Consider the following 24654-nt stretch of genomic DNA (forward strand, 5'->3'; position numbering starts at 1 on the left):
TGTAACACTTTTCTTTTTTTAAAATTCTAATTTCTAATAATAAATAGTTTAATTTTTTTCTAAATTAATAAATCAATTTCCAAATCTTCCATTTTGTACTACGAAAAATCTCTTAAAATTGCATTATATACAAATTGTTAGCGAAATAAAGTACAGTATTTTTTATAAAATTCATTAATCTATTTATATTATAAAACTACTTGGTTTAAAAAAAAAAAAAAAACATTGCTGCTTAATAAAAACCAAGTATCCTAAATTAGTTTTACTATATAAGTGTTTTATCGTCATTATTATTATAAATTACTATTGTTTCTGTATATACTGTTTCTTGTAATCCCTGTATAATTTTGTTGTACCTACCTATACTTCGTGGAGAAGAGTACGGATTTACGCGTACCGTGCAAGTACTGCTGATGTACATGCGTGGGTAATGAGTATGACGTACTACTCGCATATATATAATTTAATGTTTTAAGCGCTATATGCAATTGTTTACTATATATACTCAATAAATCGGCCGAAAACTGTTTAATTTTATATATATTTTTCAGAAAAATGCAATGCGCTTGTCCGTTGTTCTGTTTATAAAAAGTGAATATAGAATTTTAGAATTTTGTTTGGATAACAATACTCGGCCGTTGCATTCAAATATTATTTATTATTGTGTTATGTTATAATGAGGGTGGGGACTGGGGAGAGAGGGATAGACATCGATAGAGAAAACGCTACGATTTCGACCGTTACATAACGACGGCGGTCGGAAAACCAAGAAGAAAAAAGTGAAAGATATGGGCCACTCCGCGATATGACAAATCCAAAGGGTCGAGTTTATTTTTAATTGACGAAATTGGACGCGGCCCAAACATGTCTGAGCGCCGGGACCGCGTCGTAAACGAGCTGCATGCACGCACACAAACGGTTTTCCGCCTCCGGTGCACGAGATCCGACCCGTGTGCGCGTCAACTGTTAGTCGTCAAAGCCAAACGACAAGGTCTGTAAAAATACAATAAAAATAAAAAACCGAGCGCTTGTTGAAACGGATAAAGCGAAAAAAGCTGTGCGAATGATACTCGTTTCTGGACCCGTCAACGCGTAAGTCTCATCGCGTGGCGTGTGACAATGGAACTGATGGAAGAACCAGGTCGGTACCTATAATACTATACGTATATAATATATATGATATGCATAATTACTATACGCAGTGTATCCCAAAAGCGTCTCCGTGAAACCCTGACAAATCAATAGGTTAGGCCTTATCTAAGAGTCGTTATTCAACAGTTGTAGATATGAGCTATAAGAAATGTATACAAACCAATAATTGTTTCTTATAGATTTCTGTTGAAAAAAACAGCATTTAAATATTGTATATCTATATAATATAATATCATATTGACGTGATGTGGTCTCGCAGAGATACTTAGGGTGATACTGGACTTTTGGGACATATTGTTTAAAAGCGCACATATCTGTAATTAATTTAATTTCAAATACATATGAGCACTGCGGGCCCCAATGAGAAGACTCGAGTTTCTAAATAAAACTATATAAATAATATACAGAACATGATTAAATGTTAAATTAACGTTTATTACTAGATATATTATTAATTCGTCAGCAAAATCGTATAACCATTAAACAATTTATTTATTGAATGAATTAATTGGAAAATTTAATATATTAGATAGAATTGCATTTCATACGAGGGTTTGGTGCCGAATATTTCATAATGACTACCAGAAGTAGTTTTTTTCGATTTTTTTTTTTTAGTAGAAAATTGAATTTGAGTACCTAACTATCGAATGTATTAATACCATGTGATATTGGTTGTAATCAATTATGGCTTTTCATATATATATATATATATATATATATAGCGGTTATTTTTAGATAAATTATCTTTCATATACTAATCTAATGTTATGGACTTAAATACAAATTAAATTGTTTTAGTTTTTATTGTATACATTAATTTTATCGATTTTGGTACTGAAAAAAATTCACGATGAATGCTTTAATCCAGTGCCCCGAATAAGGGATGGAAAATGGCATAGTTGGGTCGGGGGGTAATGTTTAGGGGTGTCACCACTTTTAACGTGTGTTTTTTAATAGTCATTACTTAATTAAAATACTTAACAAAATTGAAAAAAAAAAACAAGATTCATAAAAATAAAAATTGAATTTTTCCGTTGTATTATACCTAGATAATATATTTTAGACTTTAGATTTTAAATTTATAAATAAATACACTTTTAACAGTGTGATTATTATTACTTAATGAAGGGAGTATAGTGTATAATATTACGTGAATATATTTATTATAAGGGTAATATAGGTTGGCACCATACAAGAGGGATACCTCTTACCGGGTACCTACCTACCATCGGCCGTCAAATTTGTTGATATAATATACGCTGCAGCCGCTTTAAATTTTCAATCGCATTCAATTATTTTGTTCGTTCTCGGACTCAACCATCCACTCGTCACACACTGGGCGTTTCATCATACATTTTATATTTTAGTAATATTTTTATATTAGGTTCGCGTAAATCAGTGTCCTGCGACAGGGACGGACCGTACTATTCGACGCTGAACCGGCCCGGCCGGTCTCCATCGACCAGGTCCACACCGTGCAGATCTACTTCGCGCAGATCTACCCCAGGCCAGTCTACATCGGGCAGATCTACTTCGGTGTGCAGCAGATCTACCGCAGACAGGTCGACGACTCCCGAAGCACCGCCAGTCCCGCCGGCCACCTATCACTGGGAGGAGGTGAGGAGAAAACGGTCGGTGGGCGGGTACCCGTGGACGCATCTCAACAAACCGCCTTTCGACGAAAACACCTGGGTGAAGTATGAAAGGCAAGTATGCACAGTGTGCAGGCGTCAGTCACGCCGTCGACGACCTGTTAACAAAGTACGTTTGCAGCTTATGGTTTTAATGGAAAACAAATGAAATACAATCTATATACCAGCTAAGTATAGGTATATAACGGCTATACCACAGCTGCTGTATAATAATTTAATGTATTGCACGCCATAGTCGCGATGTCAAAATATGTGTGTCAACGCGTTCGTCGCTATCGCCTAGCTGTTGTCGTAGGCGTTTCGTTAAAAAAAAAAAAAAAAAACAATGCCAAATCGAAAATAAAATTCGATTTCCGATGAAATTGACAGAAACTATATACCTACATACTTTAAATTACTTGTTTGTTGTATGTCCCTACCTACGTGCAGTCTGCGGCGACGGCCAACAACTCGCCAAGTATTCGGCACTGGTCGAGTATATAATAATATTATTGCGTGTATAAAATCAAATGTCTAAACAATTGTTTGATAATAATAATAATGACGACACATCGATATGATCCGCTTTAAAGTGTTAATGACGAGAATTCATAGATAAACATAATAATATTTCCTACCTACTTATACCTAATAATAATTATTATACAATTATTATTTCCATAAACATTTCACACGATCACCAATCCTAACGCATGTCACATGTGGTACGCGTATGTATATATAATATATATATATATTATTTTTTTTGTTTACAAATTGTATATTGTTGACTATACCACAAAGCGAATTTATATTATATTTTTTATATCTACCTACTTAAAAATATATTTTAAACACTATTTTATATTCAAGAAGCAATAGTTTTTAGGCTATTATTCGCGTTTCCTGTCTTACTATAGACTACCTACTCGTATGTCCTATTATATTATAATATAGCTGTATACAGCTGACGTCTTCGCCGGATGTTTATGACAATAACGATATCATAATAATCTATACTAATATAATATAAAGTTGTAGAGTATGTTTGTTTGTTTGTTTGAACGCGCTAATCTCAGGAACTACTGGTTCGAATTGAAAAATTATTTTTTTTTTTAATAGTCCATTCATCGAGGATGGCTATATATAGACATATATATATATATAGACAAATTAATAGAAGTCTGGGGAAGTGCTCAAACAGAAATTTTGAGATTTACGGTGGAAATGTTTGTTTTTATATATGGTCGCTATTGGTTATAGAAGAAATAATTAATAGAGAAATTAGTATTTATTTATATTTGGTTGCCATTGGTAAATCAGGCGAATCAGGTACAAGCATGCATTAAATCAAATTTTCGCACATTGCCTACCAGGGTGGCTGATATCCACTTACTGCAGTGAGTTACACCAAAAAGTAGTTGAACAATCACAATTTTTTTAAGAGTTGTCATTTTTTACGGGCCACGAAGTGCGCAGGAGCAGCTAGTATTTTATATATATAGATAATAATAATAATAATAATTATTATAATATTTTTTTGTAATCAATAGCAACCATTTAAATGAACAAAAAACAAAATAAAATAAATGTCTTATAATTATCACAATCACGCATTTTCTACGTACGACTTTGTTGTATTGTGCCGATATTCTCATTAACAATATCACGACCAAGATGATCAAATACTTCACGACAAAGCCGTAATGCAACTAAGGATTCAATTATATATATATAAATGAATGTTTGTGTGAAGATAATAGGCTAATTTAAAAAGGGTTAAATTTGTTTGTTTTTTTTTACTTTTTTAAAAATAGTTTGAGTCATATAAAAGTTTGTACATTTAACGGGTACAAACGAAGTGCACGAAATCAGCTAGTATATAATATATTATGTACTAATGACAATTTTTTTTCGCCTGTATCGAATAAACTTATCATTATAATAATATGTAGGTAAGTTTAACGTGGGTAAATTATTTCGATCTCGAAATTTCAATCAATTACGCATATATAAGACCGAGTGCATTGACACTCGCGCGGCCATTATATATATATTATTTAAATACCTGCAGCAGACTGCGCGGTACATGTGTACCATTTGGCTATATGTAAAATGACAAAAATCTCAACTATATATATTGGCCCAGAGATGATATTAGTTGGAACTTGGTAGTGACAAAAAAATAACGAACACTCTTCTCGTCTGAATATTCGGGTTATGCCGGACGGCCAAAACACATTTGGCAACCGTTGCGGCAATTTCGATTTTTCTCTCCGCGTATAATCGAGCGCGATTGTGTGGCGCGTGGTGGCGATGTCGAAACCGGGGAATGTAGTATAGTCTTACGACCATTCAGTGTAGTCCGGAAGTCATTTGCGGCCGCTGGTCTTCCGCGGACACCATTGAACAACGGATAATATTATTTTCCTCCAAAGATGCCAGCTACACTGTCGTCGAATTTGTAATTAACTTGAACATATTATTTTGTACTGCATGATTTAATATAGGACACGTCCAGGCATGGGGTGAGTATGTTATACAAAAACTTCATTAAATTTATCTGACACATCTAACGAACCAAAAATAAGAGAAATATTTAAATAATTCCTTGTATTATAATACAATACAATATATAATAATGAAATTACTAAATAAATTAATACTTGGTTAAAAATTGTGTTGTCATAATATTTAGGTCTGTATGTATATTATGTATTATCTTATAATATATGTATAATTATAATTAATGAGCATAATTGTACAGCTCTAAATCTAGCGGTTTAAGTACACATTTTTTTTTATAGCTATTCTATATTGGTACGACATTCATTACGAACACATTATATAATAATATACTTTGCGTACTACGATAACAATAAAACAATGAATTTAAATTATAATATGTAGGTATATAATTTACGGTTTTTTACGTTTTTTACGTTTTTTACGTTGAACGTAATGTTATCTCGCCTTGGTACGTCAATTTTAAATATTTTATCGTCCGTTAAATGAATAAATTAACAAAAAAAAATATTATACTGTATACTGTATAGTATACACTATATAGGTACACGGTGGATCCTAACCACTCTACGTCTCTACGTCTACTTTTAGCTCCGGACCAACAGACACCTATAAATAAGTTTTCGCTCTCTCACGAGAGGATTCTTGGCATGTCGAATCCTCTGTCTCTGTTATTGTCGCCAAATAATAAATAAATTTAACCCTTCTGTCGTTACGCCGGTTTTTTTCCGGCGCCCGTTCGCACGTGAATCAGCCATTATTTCTGAGGCAAATATTCAAAATATGTTTGGCCCGATCCGTTTTTGATAACATTACATTATTTTTTTTCAGGGATCACGTATACGAACCTGTCACGCCAGCAGCCAGCACTGACCGGATATCTCCACCCGTCATGAATCCGTTAAAAGACGAAAACCGTCATTTTCTACGCATACCATTGACGGAAGAACTCGTAATGGCCGACGACACGGGTTCGGAACCAGAAAGCGAACAACAACAACATCAACAACGACGACCAAACAGAGAGAAAGAAGATGACGAAGACGATGAAGACGACGACAACGATGACGATGAAGAAGACGACGACGGCGAAGATGACAATGACGACGACAATGGAATTGTCAACAAAAAAAATTTAAGATCAGACGAATCGATTTATGAGGGTGAAAACGAAAACTCATCCATGGGCGATGTAGAGTCCGGTAACACGCGTATGAAGGTGTTCCAGCAAAAAGTCAAAGTCAAAGCAGACATACTGCGCTCCAAGTTACAAGGGGTGACTAAACGGAAGCCCAAGCAAAAAATAGTCATGGACACGCCCAACAGCGAAAAGCCCCGGCGCAAGTTCGGCCAGTTCGCCACTCTGCCGAAAAAGTTCACATTCAATGCACCCAAAGTGAACTTCTCCACGGCCTTTGGACACTTCTCCCGGAGATCCGCGGACCCGAACGAATCTAGCACGGACGAGACGAAGAGCGTTCGAGAAGAGACGAAGAGTGGTCGGTTCTCGCTGCCACGTTTTGGATTGTCTAGGACGTCGTCGGAATCTCCAAAACCGTCAAAATCCGTAAAAATCGGTGGCTCCCGGCTGTCTATACCGGGTTTCCGGCCGCGCACTTGGTCGGACGCGTCAAAAGTGTCGAAGCCGGACAGTCCAAAACCCCGGATAATGGATTTTGGCACGTACCCGAGAATATTTTCGAAACGCAGGAAAACCAACGCGGCGAATAAAGCAAAAACACCACCACCGTCGTCCGACGGAGGAGAGCCAGAATCAAATAACTACAAACGAAAGGACTCTTTCCATCGGCGCTTCTTTCGGTCACACAAAGAGTCAACGCCAGCTCCGACGGAAGAACAAACTGCCACGCTGGCTGTGGAAGAAGAGCTGGACGAGCCACCGCTGCAGGTATCCAAGGAATCGTTGGCCGAATTTGGCGACAGCGATCTACAGGAGGTGATATCGCTGAGCGACGACTGCAGCCGATCGAAGGACGCGAAGAGCTTGTCCGATCACCGAGCGGGAGTGATCGAGGAGATTGATTCCGATGAGTTTTTCCTGCGTGAGAAAGGTCTGAGTCGCGGTGACGTGCACATCAGCAATTACCTGTCGTCGGAGATCAGAGACGTGTTCCGGTCGAACCGGACACGGTCCGTGGAAGGCGTTAACGACAACGACAACGGCGGGGTCGCCAGAAACAACCGCGAGACCAGTAGCGGTATCGCCACGCCGGTTAGACCGTCGCGGACCAATTCGCTGAGGAGACCTATACGGCACACTGTAACCGACGCGAACACCGAGCGATCTTACGTCGCTGATCGGTTCAGCACGATGCCGAAATCGTTCGGCGGCACCAGGTCGTTGAAGAAACCGGAAGACGACACGCCCGAGAACATCATCACCAGTCAGACGTTTGAACCGTCGCAAAATCCAGTGCTCCCGTCGGGCGTGCCCTGGAGGACTTCCGGCAGGCAGACTGCCGCCGCCACCGTCGCACACATGCCGCCAAAACCACCGACCAGACAACGCATGTCCAAGTTTTCCACGTTTGACACGCGGTCGATGATTGATTTGTCCAGAAAGAGAAGCCAGTCACAAATCGTAAGTATTCATTGTACATATTATAGCAACACATCGCATACTAATTAAAATAGATAACTTTTATATTTGTACACTAGATATGCCCACGTTTTCTCGATATAACACGGACTACACTTTTTTTATTTATATTGTATTCTAAGAGTGGTTGTCTTAAACAAATAAGCTTGACTGATATATTTAACAGGATACACACTGTTTACGTTAATCGTTTATTGTGGTAAAATAGAAAACCAAAATACTAACACCTAATTAATTACCGAAAACAAAATTAAACAAGTAATAAATATCAAACAAATACCTCGTAAATCACCAAAAAGCTGCAATCAATTCTTAATTATAACGATGAACCATATGTATAATATGTATATTATATTTATATATGTTTAGTGTTTACTATTAACTATTAAGGCAATAAGACCCACACACATGTATATGTCGTAGTAACTATGGTTACAACTGGTAACCATATAGGTTTAAAAGCAGAGCTTTAAGGGGGGTTCACACTACACCGTGTCGTGTAAAATAATCACGGTTACCACAGTACGGTTAGGTACAAGATAAAGCCGGGTTCCCACCAATTTTTGGTATACTCGGTTGCAACTTGGTTCTTCCTTGATACCTGCTAGAAAAGTTATTTCCAATCACAATACGATTTTAACGACACGACACGACACGACACATAACGTGTATTACCTTTAAGTATAGATATAATTTGATTTTTAACCTTCACCGTCTATCACGTGAAATATGAATAAATGTTTATTATAAGCAAATACTCTAATAAAATATGCGTTTGCCTATAATACATTATGTCATTTTTAGGACGCACGATTTGCACATTTTTAAATAAATTTCAAAAATATAACAAAGAAATCTAAGCAAATTTTGTGTAATACAAACAAGTGAAAAGTAAATTTTTATTTTATTTTCTTGCTGACATATTTATAATTTTAGATTCCAAACGGAGCAAAGAATACATTGGTTTTTCAATGTGTTTTATTTTACCATTTTCGAGTTTTACATCAGGAGATTTGTACCAATCATCTACATAGAGCCATAGAAGGTTACTGGTATCAATTATTATTTAGTTGAACTTCGAACTTCGGGTCAGACGTCATAGCCACATAGGAAATTCTCAGGACTTTTCTTAATAATTGTAAATTGGGGAAAACTAACAAATGACAGCTGGTGAACGCAATATTACGCAACATCTGTTCGACGATTCGATTTTGTTTTTTTTTTACAAAAACTTACTTACATAATATATAATATTGGCACTTCTAGGCATGATATAATTTTCAAAATATTTGGCTTTTATTTAGATATTAATATATTATTATATTAAAGTATTATACACAATACTTTGGTCCCGGGTAAAAAGGGCTTAAGTACATTTTACCAACTTTTTGCGACAGCAGTATCAAAGTTTGAAAATTCTTACTTGTAAGTTCATTATATCCATACATATTTAGATACGGTATTTTTATATTATATATATTACATTCTTAATGCATGTAAACATTAAAATTCTTGTCACTATGAATATTTAACGAGATAACTGAAGTTATGCCCTTTTGATTTCACTTGTTCTGACTTATGCCCTTTTTGTCCAAGACTTATGCCCTTTTGATTTTACTTGTTCTGACTTAAGACCTATTTGTCCACCACTTATGTCTTTTTGATTTAACTTATTTTGACTTATGTCTTTTTGTCCAGGCATAAGTCATCATACGTTTCTACCAAATGTAGAAACGGTTATGTTTAGATATGCCCTAATTATTTCTTCAATGATATGAGTAATATTCGTCACTGATTTATGCCAAATGTACCAAAACAATCAGCAAAAATTAAGCTTTACATCTGCGGAATAAATTTGTGAAAAATTGACTTAAGCCCTTTCTACCCGGGAGCAAAAAATACATTTTCGATTTATTTTGATTACGTTTATGAATTTCAGTCAAAATGCTAAAAAGCTTATAACATTAAGAAAACTACGTTCCATACAAGTTTTTCTTACAGCAGTTTAAAAATATCTAGAACTTTATATAACTCATAGTAATTAGTAGGTATTTTTTATGAGCGAATGAAATTGAAGTTTGATAATTCAACGAAAAATAACGATTTTTTCACAAACGAATTTAGTTAGTTAGGTAGATATTTTGTTGTAATTAAAAAATATTGACTTGACTTAAATACTTCTCAATCATTATTATTATTTTTATACACAATAACATTTTCATATAATCATTAGATAATTTAAAGCTATTTATACCACTCGAACCTATTCACAAAATTCAACGGTATGTACTAGGTATGGCTACAGCAATAGATACATCTGACCAGTGGTGTATTTACCCCCCCTCCCCCCCATCCTATTGGCCCCATAAATACACCTATTTAAACATCTAATATATATAATATATATATTATTGTATTCTGTAACGGAGCGGGCACTTAAATGTGTTGGAAAATTAGATAGACCCCCTCCATGAAAAATTCATAAATACTTCACTGGGTTTGACCAGGCACGTACACAAACAAAAAAATTTGGGTGTAGGGAGGGTGGGTTCATAGTAATTATCCTGCAGTATAACGGAATAAGTAATTACAAATAATGATAGAATGAAAAATAAATCATATATCATATGTCATATATATTACAATGATCTTCACGGCTACATGATAACGAGGTCACTCGAAACATACTATGCAGCAGAACTGCAGAACTGAGTTCTCTAGCATTTTATTCATACCAACGTTGGTCGTATCAATTAGTTTTTCTATCCTTGTAAGCTTTCACTCATCGTATCACTCGCGTAAATAGTTTTATTATTTCATCCCATTTTGTGTTTCTCATTTTTGTGAATGTATGTTATTATATATTAAGTAATTTTGTTATTTCAAGGTGTGGGTTAACCACTAATTACCTAGAAATCGTATATATGGGACGTCCGTACCGCTTGTAGAGGATTGTATTTTATTGGAAGATTTGTATAGAGCCTGCAAAAACATTTAGTACAGACTACAGGGGCACCCTTTGAACTTTATACTGCACAGTTAAAAAATTGTATTTTAATTTAACAATTTTTTTGTTTTCATCACAGGGATTCCAGCCGTCAATGAACTTTTCGGAGACCGTGCCAAAAGCGCCGATGCGTCGGTCTAGGACTTCGTTGGCCGGTTCCGACCACGATATTTCGTCGGCGGTAGCCGATTATGGCGGCCGTCCTTCGTGGGCGGTCAACGGTAGCGGCGCAGGAGTGCCGACGCCACCATTGCGCCGTTCGCGGATGTCGCTGTCTGTGGACGCGGACGTCGAAGAGCGGTCGGCAACAGCCGCCTACGCTGTAAACGGTAGTGCGTCTGCGAGGTCCACGGGCTCCACGCCTCCTCGACCACCGCCGCCCAGGACGACGACAACGACATCTTCCGCAGTCGCGGGTTACGCGACGGTGGACAAGTCGTCACAATCCACCGCGACGCTACTGTTACCGCCACAGTCACCAATGCGGCACAGACGGAAAAAATCATACGACGTGATCAAAAGCCAAGAGTTTGGGGCGTTTTTCACCATACCGAGGTCGTACAGCTACTGTGACAGGAATGCACGGCCGTCCACGACTGCAGACACAAACAGCGCGGCTAAACTGCCACCGCCATCGAGACCCGCGCGCGCCTACAACACACTGGGACCGTCTCGACCACTCCGGCGCCGGTTACCGGTCAGCGAACACGAGTATGGTGACGTGGCCGACGACGGCAGTGGCCGCCACCGTCATGACGACGATGACGGCGACGACAGGAACGACGGGACGGCCAAAGCCGCGGCGGCATTGTGCTCGGGCGACGTAATCGAAAAGATGAAACTTCGGCCGTTGCCGTCACCGCCACCACCACCGCGCAAGTCGAGAGCGGCCGATGACATGGCCACGCCTGAACCCCAACGGCGTAGAAACACCGATTCGGCCCTGGTCCCTTTTTTAGATCGGCGAGAAACGTCTGCAACATCGTCTAACGATTTTTTTGCCGACGTTTCTCGTGCGTTGCTCGCGTCTGCCGCCAAAAACGCCGTTGCTATCTGCGCCGACGACGTGTCCGTGGCCGTTCAGACCGACCCGTCGCCAGCAGCTGATGATTACCTATCGGACGACCATCGCGATGACGGGTCCTGCTGTTCGGCTGATTCATATGACCGGCCGTCGAAGTCTACAGCAGCAGCAGCAGCAGCAACGCCACGACACCTCGCTCCGAAAACGCTAACCACCGCCGGTTCCACTACTGACCGACCCAGAACCCGGTCGTCGTCCCAGATCACTGAGTACGTTGACCGGCCGACGTCCGGCATGTCGGTAACCGCAGCAGATGACTGCAGCTGCAACGGTTACGCGATGGTGTCCGACGCGGCCGCTGCAGGCGGTGTCACTGCAGTGCGCGCGCAATGCATAACCGTCGAAGAGTTGCAAGTGGGCAGGATGATCGTGGCCGACATACTCGGGCAGCGAATGGCCGTCGACGACATGTCCGGATCAAGTCTGAAGATCGCTCAATTCGCCGCTGCGGCTCAACATCCGTCTCTGCAGCAGGACGCTACGGCCGCTGTTCAAGCCTCGCCTGCATGTGCAGACGACCCGATGACCACGCACGTTCCGCAGCTGCAGGACGATGCTGCGTCGGTTCAGTCTTCGCGAGTGTCGTCCATGTACCCGGAAGTGGATTCGGACGAGGACCGAGCCAGCGTGTTGGCCGCGCCCACGCCACCACGTCGACGCAGCAAACCTCCGTCCTCGCCGCGTTCACCCGCCACCGCCGATCACCACGACCAGGGCAAAAACGGCTGCAGGCCTTCGGGAACCGTGGGCGCCGTCGACCTGTCCACCGCCGACCCGTCCATCACCGAACTCAGCTGTCAGCTGTTCCGATTGTGCCACTCGAACGTGTGCAGCCTGTTCACCAAAGTCGTCCAGCAAGTGGTCCCCGAGGACACGGAGAAGCGGCGCGACCTACAAGCCGCCCTGTGCTTCCTGAGCATCATACTCGCCGGTCTACTGATCCTGGGCTTCGGCAACGAGAAGACCATCCACCACCACCACTGGGACTTTCAATTTCCTCCCAATCAGTAGTCACACGCCAGTCGGGCGTTGTTGGGCTGCTGTTGTTATTAATGTTGTTATTGTTGCTAACCGATCGTTGTTTCTTTAAGTTTTGCATTTCGATATTTTAATAATTCAATTGTTGTATAGCACGATTGTTAAAAAATATCTTTACCCTATATAAAAACAACAGTCGTTTTTGTCATTGGCCGGCTGGTAAATGATACATTTTAGAGCTTTAATTCAAAACACTTAACACTTACGGGTTTCGCGTTATGTACCAACCTAACTTTTTCCTAACGGTTTCGTTTTACTCAATTTTTCTTCTAAAATATTTTTGAAACTCATTGTTGTCTCATTTAAAAACTGCGTTTTATTTTCTGTTTTTCAACGTTCGAACAAACCATTAACAGAAAATAGTTGCTGTTAAACTCTACAGTGACGATTAGAACACAAATATTATGTAGGTAGGTAGGCGGTACATAAAACTTTGTAAGAATATTTAAAACATTTTATCAATTAATTGAAAATTTAAATGATATTCCGCTATTTTATGTTTAACGGGGTAACGCAAAGTGAATTCAACACACTTTCGATTACCCTTAATGTTTAGAATAGAATAAACCTAGTATATAATGTTAGGTTCAACTGATTCAAGTAGAAATGCTGAAACAAGCTATTAAGATTTATTAGTAGTCCGTGTTATTAAATGAAGTGTAATGTCTCTACATTAGCATATAACATACGAAACTACAAATTTAGAACTAAATACAATAAGTTTGATCAGAGGATAACAGTTCTAAAACAGTATAACTTCTACTAAGTCAGTAGTCACATACCTATACAGGTTGTGTACAAACTCATAAAGGTGAAATCATCAAATATTTAATTTATATAAGTAATTAGGCATTTCTGACATAGATGTTATTTTATTTATGAAAGGTATTGTTTCATTAAGTCTTTATAAGTAGATAAATGCAAAACTATCATTATCATTTTTAATTTGTATGATTATCTACAGATAATGGTTAGATTATAAATCTCCATTGCTACATCAATAACTGAAATCTTAAAGTAATATTATTTATTATAAGCCATGTGTTTTTGTAACTACAATAGTAAAGTTACAATTACAAAACTTAATTTTTGATGTCATCATTAAGTTTACAACATATTTTAATGAATTCATTAAATAAACAGCAATATTTTTTTAATAAAATAGTTTATAAAAATTACATCAATAAATTACATGAACATATTTTTTTAAGACTCAGTCTATGATAAAAAAAAATGTATTATATAATAAAAATTTAAAATAAATAAAAACAATTTATTGAAATAAATCATCATATGTCACCAGTGAACGATCATCTCGTTGATTTCCTTTTTGTGATTTATTAGTAGCTAGAATCCAAAAATTAAATACATAAGTTTTGAAAATTAAAAGCTGTACATCTATATTATGTTGTAACCATATAATTTATTTGTTTATATTTTCTGAATAAAAGTATATTTTCACCATGGGTTTAATTTTAACTCATTTTTTGGTTAAATTTTGATTCATGTCATTCAATCGTATCTGATATCCAAACACTTTTAAATCATATAGTTGTTGCATGACAACAGAAGTATATAAAGATATCTACATAATATATTTATTTTAAAGGTTCCAAAATCCAAATATATTATGTATCAAATGATTCAAATGTTGTATTATAATAATGTTATAGGTAGTGTGCTAGAAGAAAGTGTTTAACAACTAATTCATGATTATATTATATATTTCATAAGTCAGATATTTTTATGAATTTAATGAAAGTGAAAAAAAAACCAAAGTGTGATATACTTTCATATCAAAAACTTAATATTATTATACATGGTGATTCCCCAAGCATGCTCCGTTCTCATCTTTATTTTCCCTTTTTGGATTTCGTAAGTATAGATTAGGACTATATTTTCAATTATTTAGATTTTAATACCATTTAAGGAATGTTGTCCTATTACAATACAAAGTTATATTTTTCAAATGAGCAAATGAGAACCCATTTTTTTACTGCAATTGTGTTATACATCATGTATACAATAATTTAGCTATTTGAAAAACGAATATATATAAGATATGAAACAAAGCTTATCACTCATTGGAATATTATAAATAAATATTTTTTACATGACTATCTTACTAACTGTAAGGAGCATGTGGTAAGTAGTAATACCACTAAAAGTCTTGGTTGCAATTATCGCTCGGAAGTTGTATATATTTTTTTTTACAAGTATACTCTTTATTTATAGCAGATCAAACTAAAAAATAATTCTATATTATGATGATAAGTTTGAAGATCTAAAATTTAAATGTATATTTTGCCAATTTAAGAAATAATTTTTTGCGATTTTTATTATATATATTTTATTTATATATTCGGTTATCAGTATAACTATAAGTATAACTAATAAGTGATAATTCGCCTCAGTTTTCCTCCCCTTTCACGCCCTTCCATAAAAACGGCCTCACTTGAAATAAACATAGCCGTGACCTATCCATTTCTTTATTATCTACGAGTTTACACACATAATTGAATATTCAAACACACAATTTAATTAAAATATCAATCTTTACTATAAAAATGTATTGAGTTCAAACTTAAATGCATATTTTTTCTCCATTTTTTACATTATTCAAATCATTATATAAATATTACAAACCAAGAAAACATTTTTTGATGTTACAAATACACATTTCTAATTAATTATCACTTACTGTACCGATATATAAATGTATTATACCTACATATATATTATAATTAATATGAAGAATTCCAAAAAATTGAATAAACAATTTAAAATTATTAATAAAGTGCTTACCAATGGCATTCCACGAATTAATTCCTTTATCGCCAAATTCAATAGGTTGATTTCGCGAAATAGAAACTTTTAATTTAATACCAGAGACTGTGGTGGTGTTCATCTATGTAAACATTTAAAATTAATATAAATAACAATAATAAGTTTTCAGGTATTTAGAATTAATTACTTGAGCTACTGCTTTATCAGCAGTATCTGGGGAGTTGAACGTGATGAACCCTCGACTAAAATATAATTTGTTTAATGAATCAGATTTTGAAGTAAGTAAAATATTTAAAAAACTCACTTTTTTTCTATTTCCATTGATATATTAATTATTGTACCAAATTTACTAAATGTAGATCTTAAAAATTCTTCAGTCATTGAACTACTTCCTCCAACAAATATAGTGATGTCCTTACGAGTAAGTTGTTCAGGAACTGGTTCTGGTGAACTTGGAGCTGGTGGAGTGGTTTTAGAAGTGGAAGAAACAAAACTACTATACAAATTCTGCAAACACAAAAAGTGTTAACTAAAACCATAGATTATTCCAACAAACAATATTATACATACAGTGAATTTAGTAGTCGGGGTTGCTTTTGGAGTGCTATCGGGAATGACTTCAGTTGTTTTGATGACCGGCGAAGCTGCCGAAAAAGGTTGATAGCTACTTAAAGCCTGAGTAGTAATCAACAGTTTGCGTTCCATTCCACAAGGTCTCTTAAATGATTCCTGATCTGTACGATTGGGTACTTTTTTTATCGGTCCTATAGCACCAGACTTCAATAGTTTTTTCGCTATTTCTCTTGCGTCACGAGCTGTTTCTTTGGGCCTTTTGGGATTGAGTACAGGCGAAGGCTCAGGTTCAGGTCGAGGTGTTTTTTGCACTTGCAATGCTTTTTTCTGGATAAAGAGAGTATAAACGTTATACGTCGAGAGTTAAAAGACGACGATGGTATCTGAATAAAATTACCTTTTTTCTCAATTTTTGATACTTGTTTTGCAGCATGAGTTCTTCTTCTGTCAGATTCGTCGGAAAGTGTAAGTACACCATCTCGACACACAATTATTCAAATGTAAATATGTAATTTACGAAACTACTGAAAGAAGCCGAAAGACTACCGTAGTCGTCTATTGCACTAATGACTAATCGCAGTTTGAAACTTTGAAATTTGAATTGTTTGAAAAATATTAAAATGCCAGACCCGATCTGCCATCCGTTTGGCGTTTACCGAAGAATGACGATAACGGAAAGTAAACAAATGTGATACCATTATCAGCGTCCAGACCACAGTAAATTGCGTACATGATCATACTGCTGCTGATATATAACAATTTTTATATATCTGGCACAATCACGAACCACGGCCACGAATTAAGATATACCTTAAGTACCTATATCTTAATTCGTGGCCACTGCTGACGGCTATAAACTATAAAGCATAATAAATTAAGTATACATAATATTAATTATAATAATTATATAATTATATTAAGTATGAAGTATATAAACTATAAACTACGTTTATGTAAATAAGTCCGTAGTTGCCAGTTGATAGTTTGGTACATTTTTTGGACCTTTTCTGAGTTTTTACTGAGACACTGTGTATCTGTGTTACTTTCTTGGGTTTCTTCCAATTACCAATATTGAATCTTTTAACTTAAGAGGATGTCGGCGCACTATTTGTTTTCTCTCTCTAGCCCACGCGCAACATAGACAAAATGCATTTGCGCAGAATCGATTTTTTCTATGTTTTTAAGTAATCTTAGAGTAAAATCACTCATTTCAAAAAAGATGGAGAATAATATTTTTGAGGAAATGACTTATCGATTTCTCTAAATATTGTTTCAAGACAATTTAACAAAATTTAAATTTACAACATTTTTTTGTTTATTTTTAAAGTCGAATATAAAGTCAAATAACAATAAAATATTAAATCGTTATGTCATTCCCTATAAAATATTATTCTCTATCTTTTTTGTAATGGGTGATTTTACTCTAAAATTACTTAAAAACATAGAAAAAACGATTCTGCGCAAATGCGTTTTGTTTATGTTGATGTTGCGCGTGGGTCAGAGAGAGAAAACAAATAGTGCGCTGACATCCTCTTAAAATAAAAATATATCGTTTTTATATTTCTGTAGTTATTCTGTTAATTTACTTTTTTAAGTAAAAGCTTATAGTATTTAGCATCTAATTGACATATTTTGAGTATTTTACAAAATTACAACATTAATAATGTCATGTAAAAGACGTAATTAAAAGCGGAAACACAAAGCTACACATAAGAAAATACAACAAATGACAGTTTAGTCATTAAACGAGAAAATTTCTTATGGAACAATGAGTTGTTTAAAAAATAACGTTTTTATTAAAAAATCATGTTTTTAAATATTGTTTAACCTTATATTTTTTTAAGTTTTTTACTTTTTGAATGACAACAGAGTTTTAATTTCATTTTCCAAAGCAGAATATTTTTCTAAATATTTTGATCATAAAAATCAAATTTAGGACGAGTAGTTTATTAGTTATAAGTATTTAAAGTTTAGACAAGCGGAATAGTGGACAAACATTTTGCGGGGTAACCCCATACCACTTCACTTCCCCCATCTAAACTTTAAATACTTATAACTCATAAGCTATTCACCCTAAATTCAATTTTTATGAATCAAAATACTTAGAAAAAAATATATATTCTGCTTTGGAATATGAAATTAAAACTCGATGCTGTCGTTCAAAAAAGTAAAAAACTTAAAAAATTATAAGGATAAAAAATATTTAAAAATAGAATTTTTTAATAAAAACGTTGTTTTTCTGACAACTTGAAATTATGTTAAAAAATATTTTCAAAAACATTAATACTTTTTGAGATAATGAGTGTTTTACGCTTAATGAATCACCCTGTATAGACATTGTTTAAATAAAATATATGATGAATTAGTGATCAAATTAAACTATGAATATGGTACTGTTTAAATTAATTAAAACTTTAGAATTTAAAATGTATAATCAAGGTATTCTTTATTTTTTTAAAAATTAATAATTAATTTATCTTTAATATAAATGTTGTACAAATAATATTTTAACTCACTGTTTACATTTGTTGGAATACATTGTTTTTTTGTTCGATAATATTGCAATTTCATAAACTCATGTAGTCATCTCTTATTATAGGTATATAAATTGATATAAACAGTGAAACTTCCATATAACAATTTCTTTATAATTATTTTCTATTCAACAAAATATTTTTAAGAATCAAACCTAAATAGAACCAATTTTATTTAATTCTATTTACCAAATTTCTTTATACAACAATTTTTTTTTGTACAATGTCAGATTTAATATTATGACCCCATATTATAGATTTTTTTTTCAGACTGCTATATTTTACATTAAATAAGAAAGGTATTCAATTATTGCTATAAGATAGGAACCCTGTTTAATTTGTAAACATACTTATATGCTCAAGTACTAACAGTAACAGTGTTTATATATTTTAATTATTATTTATTTTTGTATTTTCTGAGCTTTGTTAAGTAATGAAATCACACTATCATGCTTGTATAATTTGTTATTTATAATGTGTATTTTTATTAATAATATATTACCTAATTTACTGCTCAAAGCAATTAAATTGTATATAATATTATATTGATTCTATTTAGATGGAATTTGATGGAACCCTGACCGGTCCCTCTGGGTTGTGAAGTTTTTACTAGTTACAATTCCAACAAAAAAAACCTAAGAAAATAATTTTAAACCTAGAAATTAAAACAGTACCTATATATGTAATACTTCTCATAATTATATATATAGTTAAGTTAAAACCTTCACAATGTTATAATAGTGTAATGTAGACATAAAATTACATAGAAATTATTAATGTATTGATAATAATAATTGTATACTTCAGAAAAATATTTTTTATACTCTGTTCCACGAGAGAACATGCTGTGCAATAACGAGAATGGGTCAGCTCTGCGCATCCCTCGCTAAATTCTCATTAAGTGGCGCGTGATCATATCGTGACTGCTCAGCGTTGATGGCAGCAATGGCGTAGTTGGTCAACAGAGCTCATGTGCATCATCTACATAAGAACCAGCATTTTCTCTCGTGGAATAAAGTATAATCATAATTGTCTTCATCTTACAAATGCACAACATAGAAAAAACTGAAGCGCGGGACAACTGTCAACTATGCTCCCTCTGTACTTATAGTAGAATTATCAAAATTCCACAACCCATGAGGAAGAACATTAGCTGTCTCTAAGCGTTTTTGTTTTTTTGATAGAACTTACCAATAATTTTTAATCATTCAACAACAAAAAAATAATAAAAACTCTCAAACTAATAACTTTAATTGTATTTATGATATGCAGATAATAAAAACACTACGACACAGATAAAGTTCTTACCTATGCGTGTTGTGGAATTTTGGTAATTCTACTATAAATACAGAAGGAGCATAATTGTCCCGTTGTATTCTTATTTTTATTTTTTTAAACTATACTATTATTTCTGTTCTTATATTATTAAATTTAAGTTTTGTTAATATATTTAAATGGTATGTCTGTAACCAAGTACATAAAATAAACATTTAAATGTCTTAATTTTTTAGATATACATTTGTATTTTATTTTGGGTGAGACAAGATAATTTTTAATTTCATATTTTATACTATAAGTATATAATAAATACTAATCCTCATGTCTCATCCTTTATCAATGTAAAACCTTTTTGAATTGGTTACCTGCTGATTTGGTTTAATAATGTATATTTAGATGCTATGAAGCAAACAAGTCAAGCTGCTATCAGTAATGTGGATTTAAAAACATTAAAATCTGTTAAGATAATTGTGGAAAAATTAGACTATAATAGTATGTATGACATGTATGTTGATAAATTGCTTAAAATAAAATAAAATATTAAATTGGGAGAAAACAGTATAAAATTGGCTCAATGATTTTCAGACTGAGTACCTACTTCCTCAAATGCAAATCCACATTCTAATACAATTTATGTAGTTACTGGTAATAATTTGCATGGAAACAATATTAAAGATAATTCCTCAGTCCTCAGACATCTACTAATTCAACAAGGACATCTAAATGTAGATTTTCAAGTTCAAATAAACATTATTTAAAAATTGTGGTACATTGGTCCAGCAGATGTAAATTAACCCGAGCTACATATTTTTACTAGATCAACTACATTCATTAAAATATAATTTGGATACTGAGGTAAATAATGTCAGTTCAAATATTGTTATTAAAAAAGATCTTTCTCGTTTATAAAATTGCTTACATTTTTCTGCATCTAAAAAAACATCAACATTTAAAATTTAAAATTTAAAAATTACTAAAGAACTAAAAAATAATAATGTTAGCATTTCTGAACAACTATTAAGTTAAAAAAAAGTCTTATGAAAGTCAGTGAGTTCTAAAAATATAATTTATGCACTGAATGAACTATCAACCATTAAGATCCCTTTAAACTAAAATTAAAAGTTCAGTACAAGTCACATGTATCTAATTTGAAGTTCAGAAATTATTTACGCCTGATATTAAGAAAAACCAAGTGTACCTATTGGAATTTCTACTAACATAAAAATCATTTGTTTTATACTGTTATCTAATATAAAATAAAATCACTTATTAAACCTGAAAGAAAACAAGAATACCAGTAAGTTGACAAGGAGAGAAAACAATTCCAAACTTCCGAGTTCCGATCAACCCTGAACCCAATAATATCTTCAAACTCATACAGTTCCTATCAGAAACTCGCCTTATAAGTTATAAATTCATTTCAAATTGTATATAATACTTAATACTTATATGCTTATCATTATTTGTTATTTCTAAAAATGTTATTTTGTTTATTACCATCAGTTGCTTAGTATTTATGTAATGTATAAGTATTAAATATTAAAAAATATCTAAAATTTAATGTTACATCCAATGATCAAAAATGCCGAGGATAGTTGGTTTAATAAAAAAAAAAAAAACTTTAATAAATTATAATATATACAACCATATTAATTTGTTATGACCTATAAACATAACCATAACCTTCATATTCCGTCAGCCTAATATTTTCTGAGTAATTAATAATTATATATCTCAAGTAGCATTTAGATATGTATAAATATTTTTTAATCAAAGATTTTATTGAATAATTTTTTCCATTAAATTTAATTTGTTTGATATTCGTTATGGTAGTTACAATAAAAAATTTTTGGTTTTTAAAATAATTTAACCAATGTTGCCATTTCCTTATTTTATTAAATTATGAGCGGAGCAAAAAATGTATTGATTTTACAATGATTTGTGTCAGTGTACACGACACGCAAGTAGTCGAAATAATGCATCAATTTTCAACTTCAGTATCTTGTTTGATGGAAAAGTGTATCTATAATTGGAGCATTGTGATGTCAACAATTAAAATTGTCAGTTGTTTTCAAAATTTCAGTTTCCATTATTTTTAGTTTTCTTTTCTACAAACGTCAATAAAATTGTATTCGTTGAGTCAAAAAGCTTGAAAATTTAATACGAGGCTCCTACAATATATTGTTACAATAAAAGTTGAAAAATATTAAAAATACATAAACACAATTTTTTTATAAGCAAATTAAAAATTAAAACAGGATTTTGCAGTTAAAAATGTATAAACTATTTAACTTTTATAAGGATTCACGTAAGTAGTTTATTCTGTAACCAAAAAATCTAAAAATATACATACACACAGTTTTATTTATAGGTACCTAGTTATTTTAAGTTCAAATTACACAAAATTACATATTAAATAACAAAGAATAACGACTTCAGTTATTTTTTTGTAATTGTATAATATTATAATTCAACTTACCGGGTGTCCGGTTACCGTATAAATAATAACCAATAATACTGATAAAGTCATAGAAAAATAAATATAATATAAAATATCCTAGACTGACCAACTGTCTTCGCTCAGAATCATTTTTCGCATATCTACAATGATATTTTAACATTGAATTCAAATTTAATACCATCCTTTCAGTGAACTTCTAATAACCTACTGTACTTGTACAGAAAAAAATATACTATATTTAATGAAAAACACCTATTAAATTAAAGAAAAATGAGTATGATTTCGAGCCTATGAAGTTATGTAATACATTTTAAGAAAGTTTTTCCATTAAATCATTGTTATTTATTTTCATCAAAACCAGTAAACATTTATTAGATTTAAAGATAATCTTACTTGAAATAATAATTTAGAATATTGAAAGTAAGAAAAATTAAAAATCTTTTCATATCCATAGTGTCTTAAATCAAAGACATAATTTTCAATGATTTATGAAAACAATGCTGTACATTTAATGGAAGAAAGTATTAATTTAAAGACACTTTTTATTAATTTTAATATACTGTTCTAGTTAAATAAATATTACCCTTTCTTTAAATTAAAAACTATGATGTTGAATGAATGACGTTTTGTGTCAAATCAAGTCAGTTAACGACATTGAATGAATAACTATTGCAAAAATATATGCAATAAATATGAAGGAATTATGTTTTTAAATCAAAAAAAATAAGGAATACAAAATCAAATAAAAATGAATATATTATAAATTATAATAAAATAATAATAATAAAACGCATATATTATTTCTGTTAAGGTATAAAGAAACATCATTACATTTAAACTAGTAAATTCAGTGAATATAAGTAGGTGTAGCTATATACAATGTTTAGTTATAATTAGAAATAAAAAGAATTGACGAATATTTATAAGTTATAACACATTATATATGAATAAATTATATGAATAGATTCTTAGGTTTTTAAATAATAACATACACAATTTACATTCTATAAATCATTAGCAATTTGACAAAATAAACAAATATATAAAAATGTATAATATAATATTTATGAGACATAGTATAATGTTTATTAGGATTTAAACAGTTTTAAAAATGTTTTAATCTGATAAAAGTATCTGCATTATTTGGTATACTATATAAATGGATAGGAGGTCCTTTAAAATCATTTATGTTTTTCAATTCATATTCATTTTTAATTATTTTATTTATTTTGTAAGAAGTCAAATGATTTACTAATAATATTCATTTTTTTACAAAATATAAAAACTGTTTTCATCTAAACATATAATTTTTTTCTAACAAATATAGAGTTAATTCACTTTTATATGTTATAAGAACATTATTGTATGAATATTTAGTATTAAAATACATACGTTTATTGTAGCATAATTCATTTTGTAACAAATGCTTGTACTCATTGATACATAATACATTTATTTGATTAAAATGTTCATAAGTGATAATGGAAGATCCATCATCTTCATCCATCATTAGCTTGTAATTGGTGAAATTATTAATATTAAAATTAAGAAGAAATTCAGAAAAAATGATGGAAAATTGTATGCCTAGTGAAATTGTTACATTTATCCGTGAATTTGTATTTTTAGTGTAAGATTTTAATTGTTTATGTTTGGATTCAAAATTGTAAGACCAAATAATGGGTGCACATGCATGCACACACCATTATGGTGACTTAAAGTATTTACCAAAGATAAACCGGTAGGTCAGGAATGTGAATCAGGAAAAAGGCCGTTTGATATTATATCAATTAAATTTATTTTGAATGCGATCGACTTAATTTTGTAAGATATAATACAAATAGCTTATACACAATTGTCAATTACACAATTAGTAAAAAAAAACAGACTTATCTTAATAAAAAATATAAACGGAAAATAAACATACATCTTTTAGGGAAGTACAAAAATAAAAAAACTCAACTGA

The 24654-nt window shown here is 33.0% G+C and overlaps 2 protein-coding genes across 5 annotated transcripts; one reads left to right on the plus strand and one right to left on the minus strand.

The window, feature by feature from the left end:
• Positions 1-769: 769 nt before the first annotated feature.
• LOC132945407 (uncharacterized) lies at positions 770-13227 on the plus strand. 4 transcript variants are annotated; one of them, XM_061015138.1, is made up of 4 exons: positions 770-1141; positions 2537-2858; positions 6141-7911; positions 11016-13227. In XM_061015138.1, the coding sequence occupies exons 1-4, from the start codon at positions 1120-1122 to the stop codon at positions 13029-13031; spliced, it is 4131 nt and encodes a 1376-aa protein (XP_060871121.1). In that variant the 5' UTR covers positions 770-1119; the 3' UTR covers positions 13032-13227. The 4 variants fall into 4 exon arrangements, with proteins under 4 accessions (XP_060871121.1, XP_060871125.1, XP_060871122.1 ...); XM_061015142.1 differs by lacking the exon at positions 2537-2858; XM_061015139.1 differs by lacking the exons at positions 770-1141; positions 2537-2858 and adding an exon at positions 4791-5247.
• Positions 13228-13910: 683 nt separating this feature from the next.
• Positions 13911-17112, minus strand: LOC132945409 (negative elongation factor E). Its single transcript, XM_061015144.1, has 6 exons — positions 16816-17112; positions 16416-16745; positions 16150-16352; positions 16033-16087; positions 15864-15966; positions 13911-14405 (listed from the first exon to the last, which is right to left on the minus strand). The coding sequence occupies exons 1-6, from the start codon at positions 16894-16896 to the stop codon at positions 14332-14334; spliced, it is 846 nt and encodes a 281-aa protein (XP_060871127.1). The 5' UTR covers positions 16897-17112; the 3' UTR covers positions 13911-14331.
• Between the last annotated feature and the right edge of the window lie 7542 nt (positions 17113-24654).

The sequence above is a fragment of the Metopolophium dirhodum genome, chromosome 5 (genome assembly GCF_019925205.1).
Source record: "Metopolophium dirhodum isolate CAU chromosome 5, ASM1992520v1, whole genome shotgun sequence".
NCBI lineage: Eukaryota > Metazoa > Arthropoda > Insecta > Hemiptera > Aphididae > Metopolophium > Metopolophium dirhodum.

What these genes read in the sequence shown, in the direction of transcription:
- LOC132945407 (XM_061015138.1), top strand. Translation starts at nt 1,120, where the DNA reads ATGGAACTGATGGAAGAACCAG. An exon ending in GGAACTGATGGAAGAACCAG is followed by an intron (nt 1,142 to 2,536) that starts GTCGGTACCTAT and finishes TTTTTATATTAG; the next exon opens with GTTCGCGTAAATCAGTGTCC. An exon ending in ACCTGGGTGAAGTATGAAAG is followed by an intron (nt 2,859 to 6,140) that starts GCAAGTATGCAC and finishes ATTTTTTTTCAG; the next exon opens with GGATCACGTATACGAACCTG.
- LOC132945409 (XM_061015144.1), bottom strand. Translation starts at nt 16,896, where the DNA reads ATGGTGTACTTACACTTTCCGACGAATCTGACAGAAGAAGAACTCATG. An exon ending in ATCAAAAATTGAGAAAAAAG is followed by an intron (nt 16,746 to 16,815) that starts GTAATTTTATTC and finishes CTCTTTATCCAG; the next exon opens with AAAAAAGCATTGCAAGTGCA. An exon ending in TAATTCGTGGAATGCCATTG is followed by an intron (nt 14,406 to 15,863) that starts GTAAGCACTTTA and finishes TTTGGATTCTAG; the next exon opens with CTACTAATAAATCACAAAAA.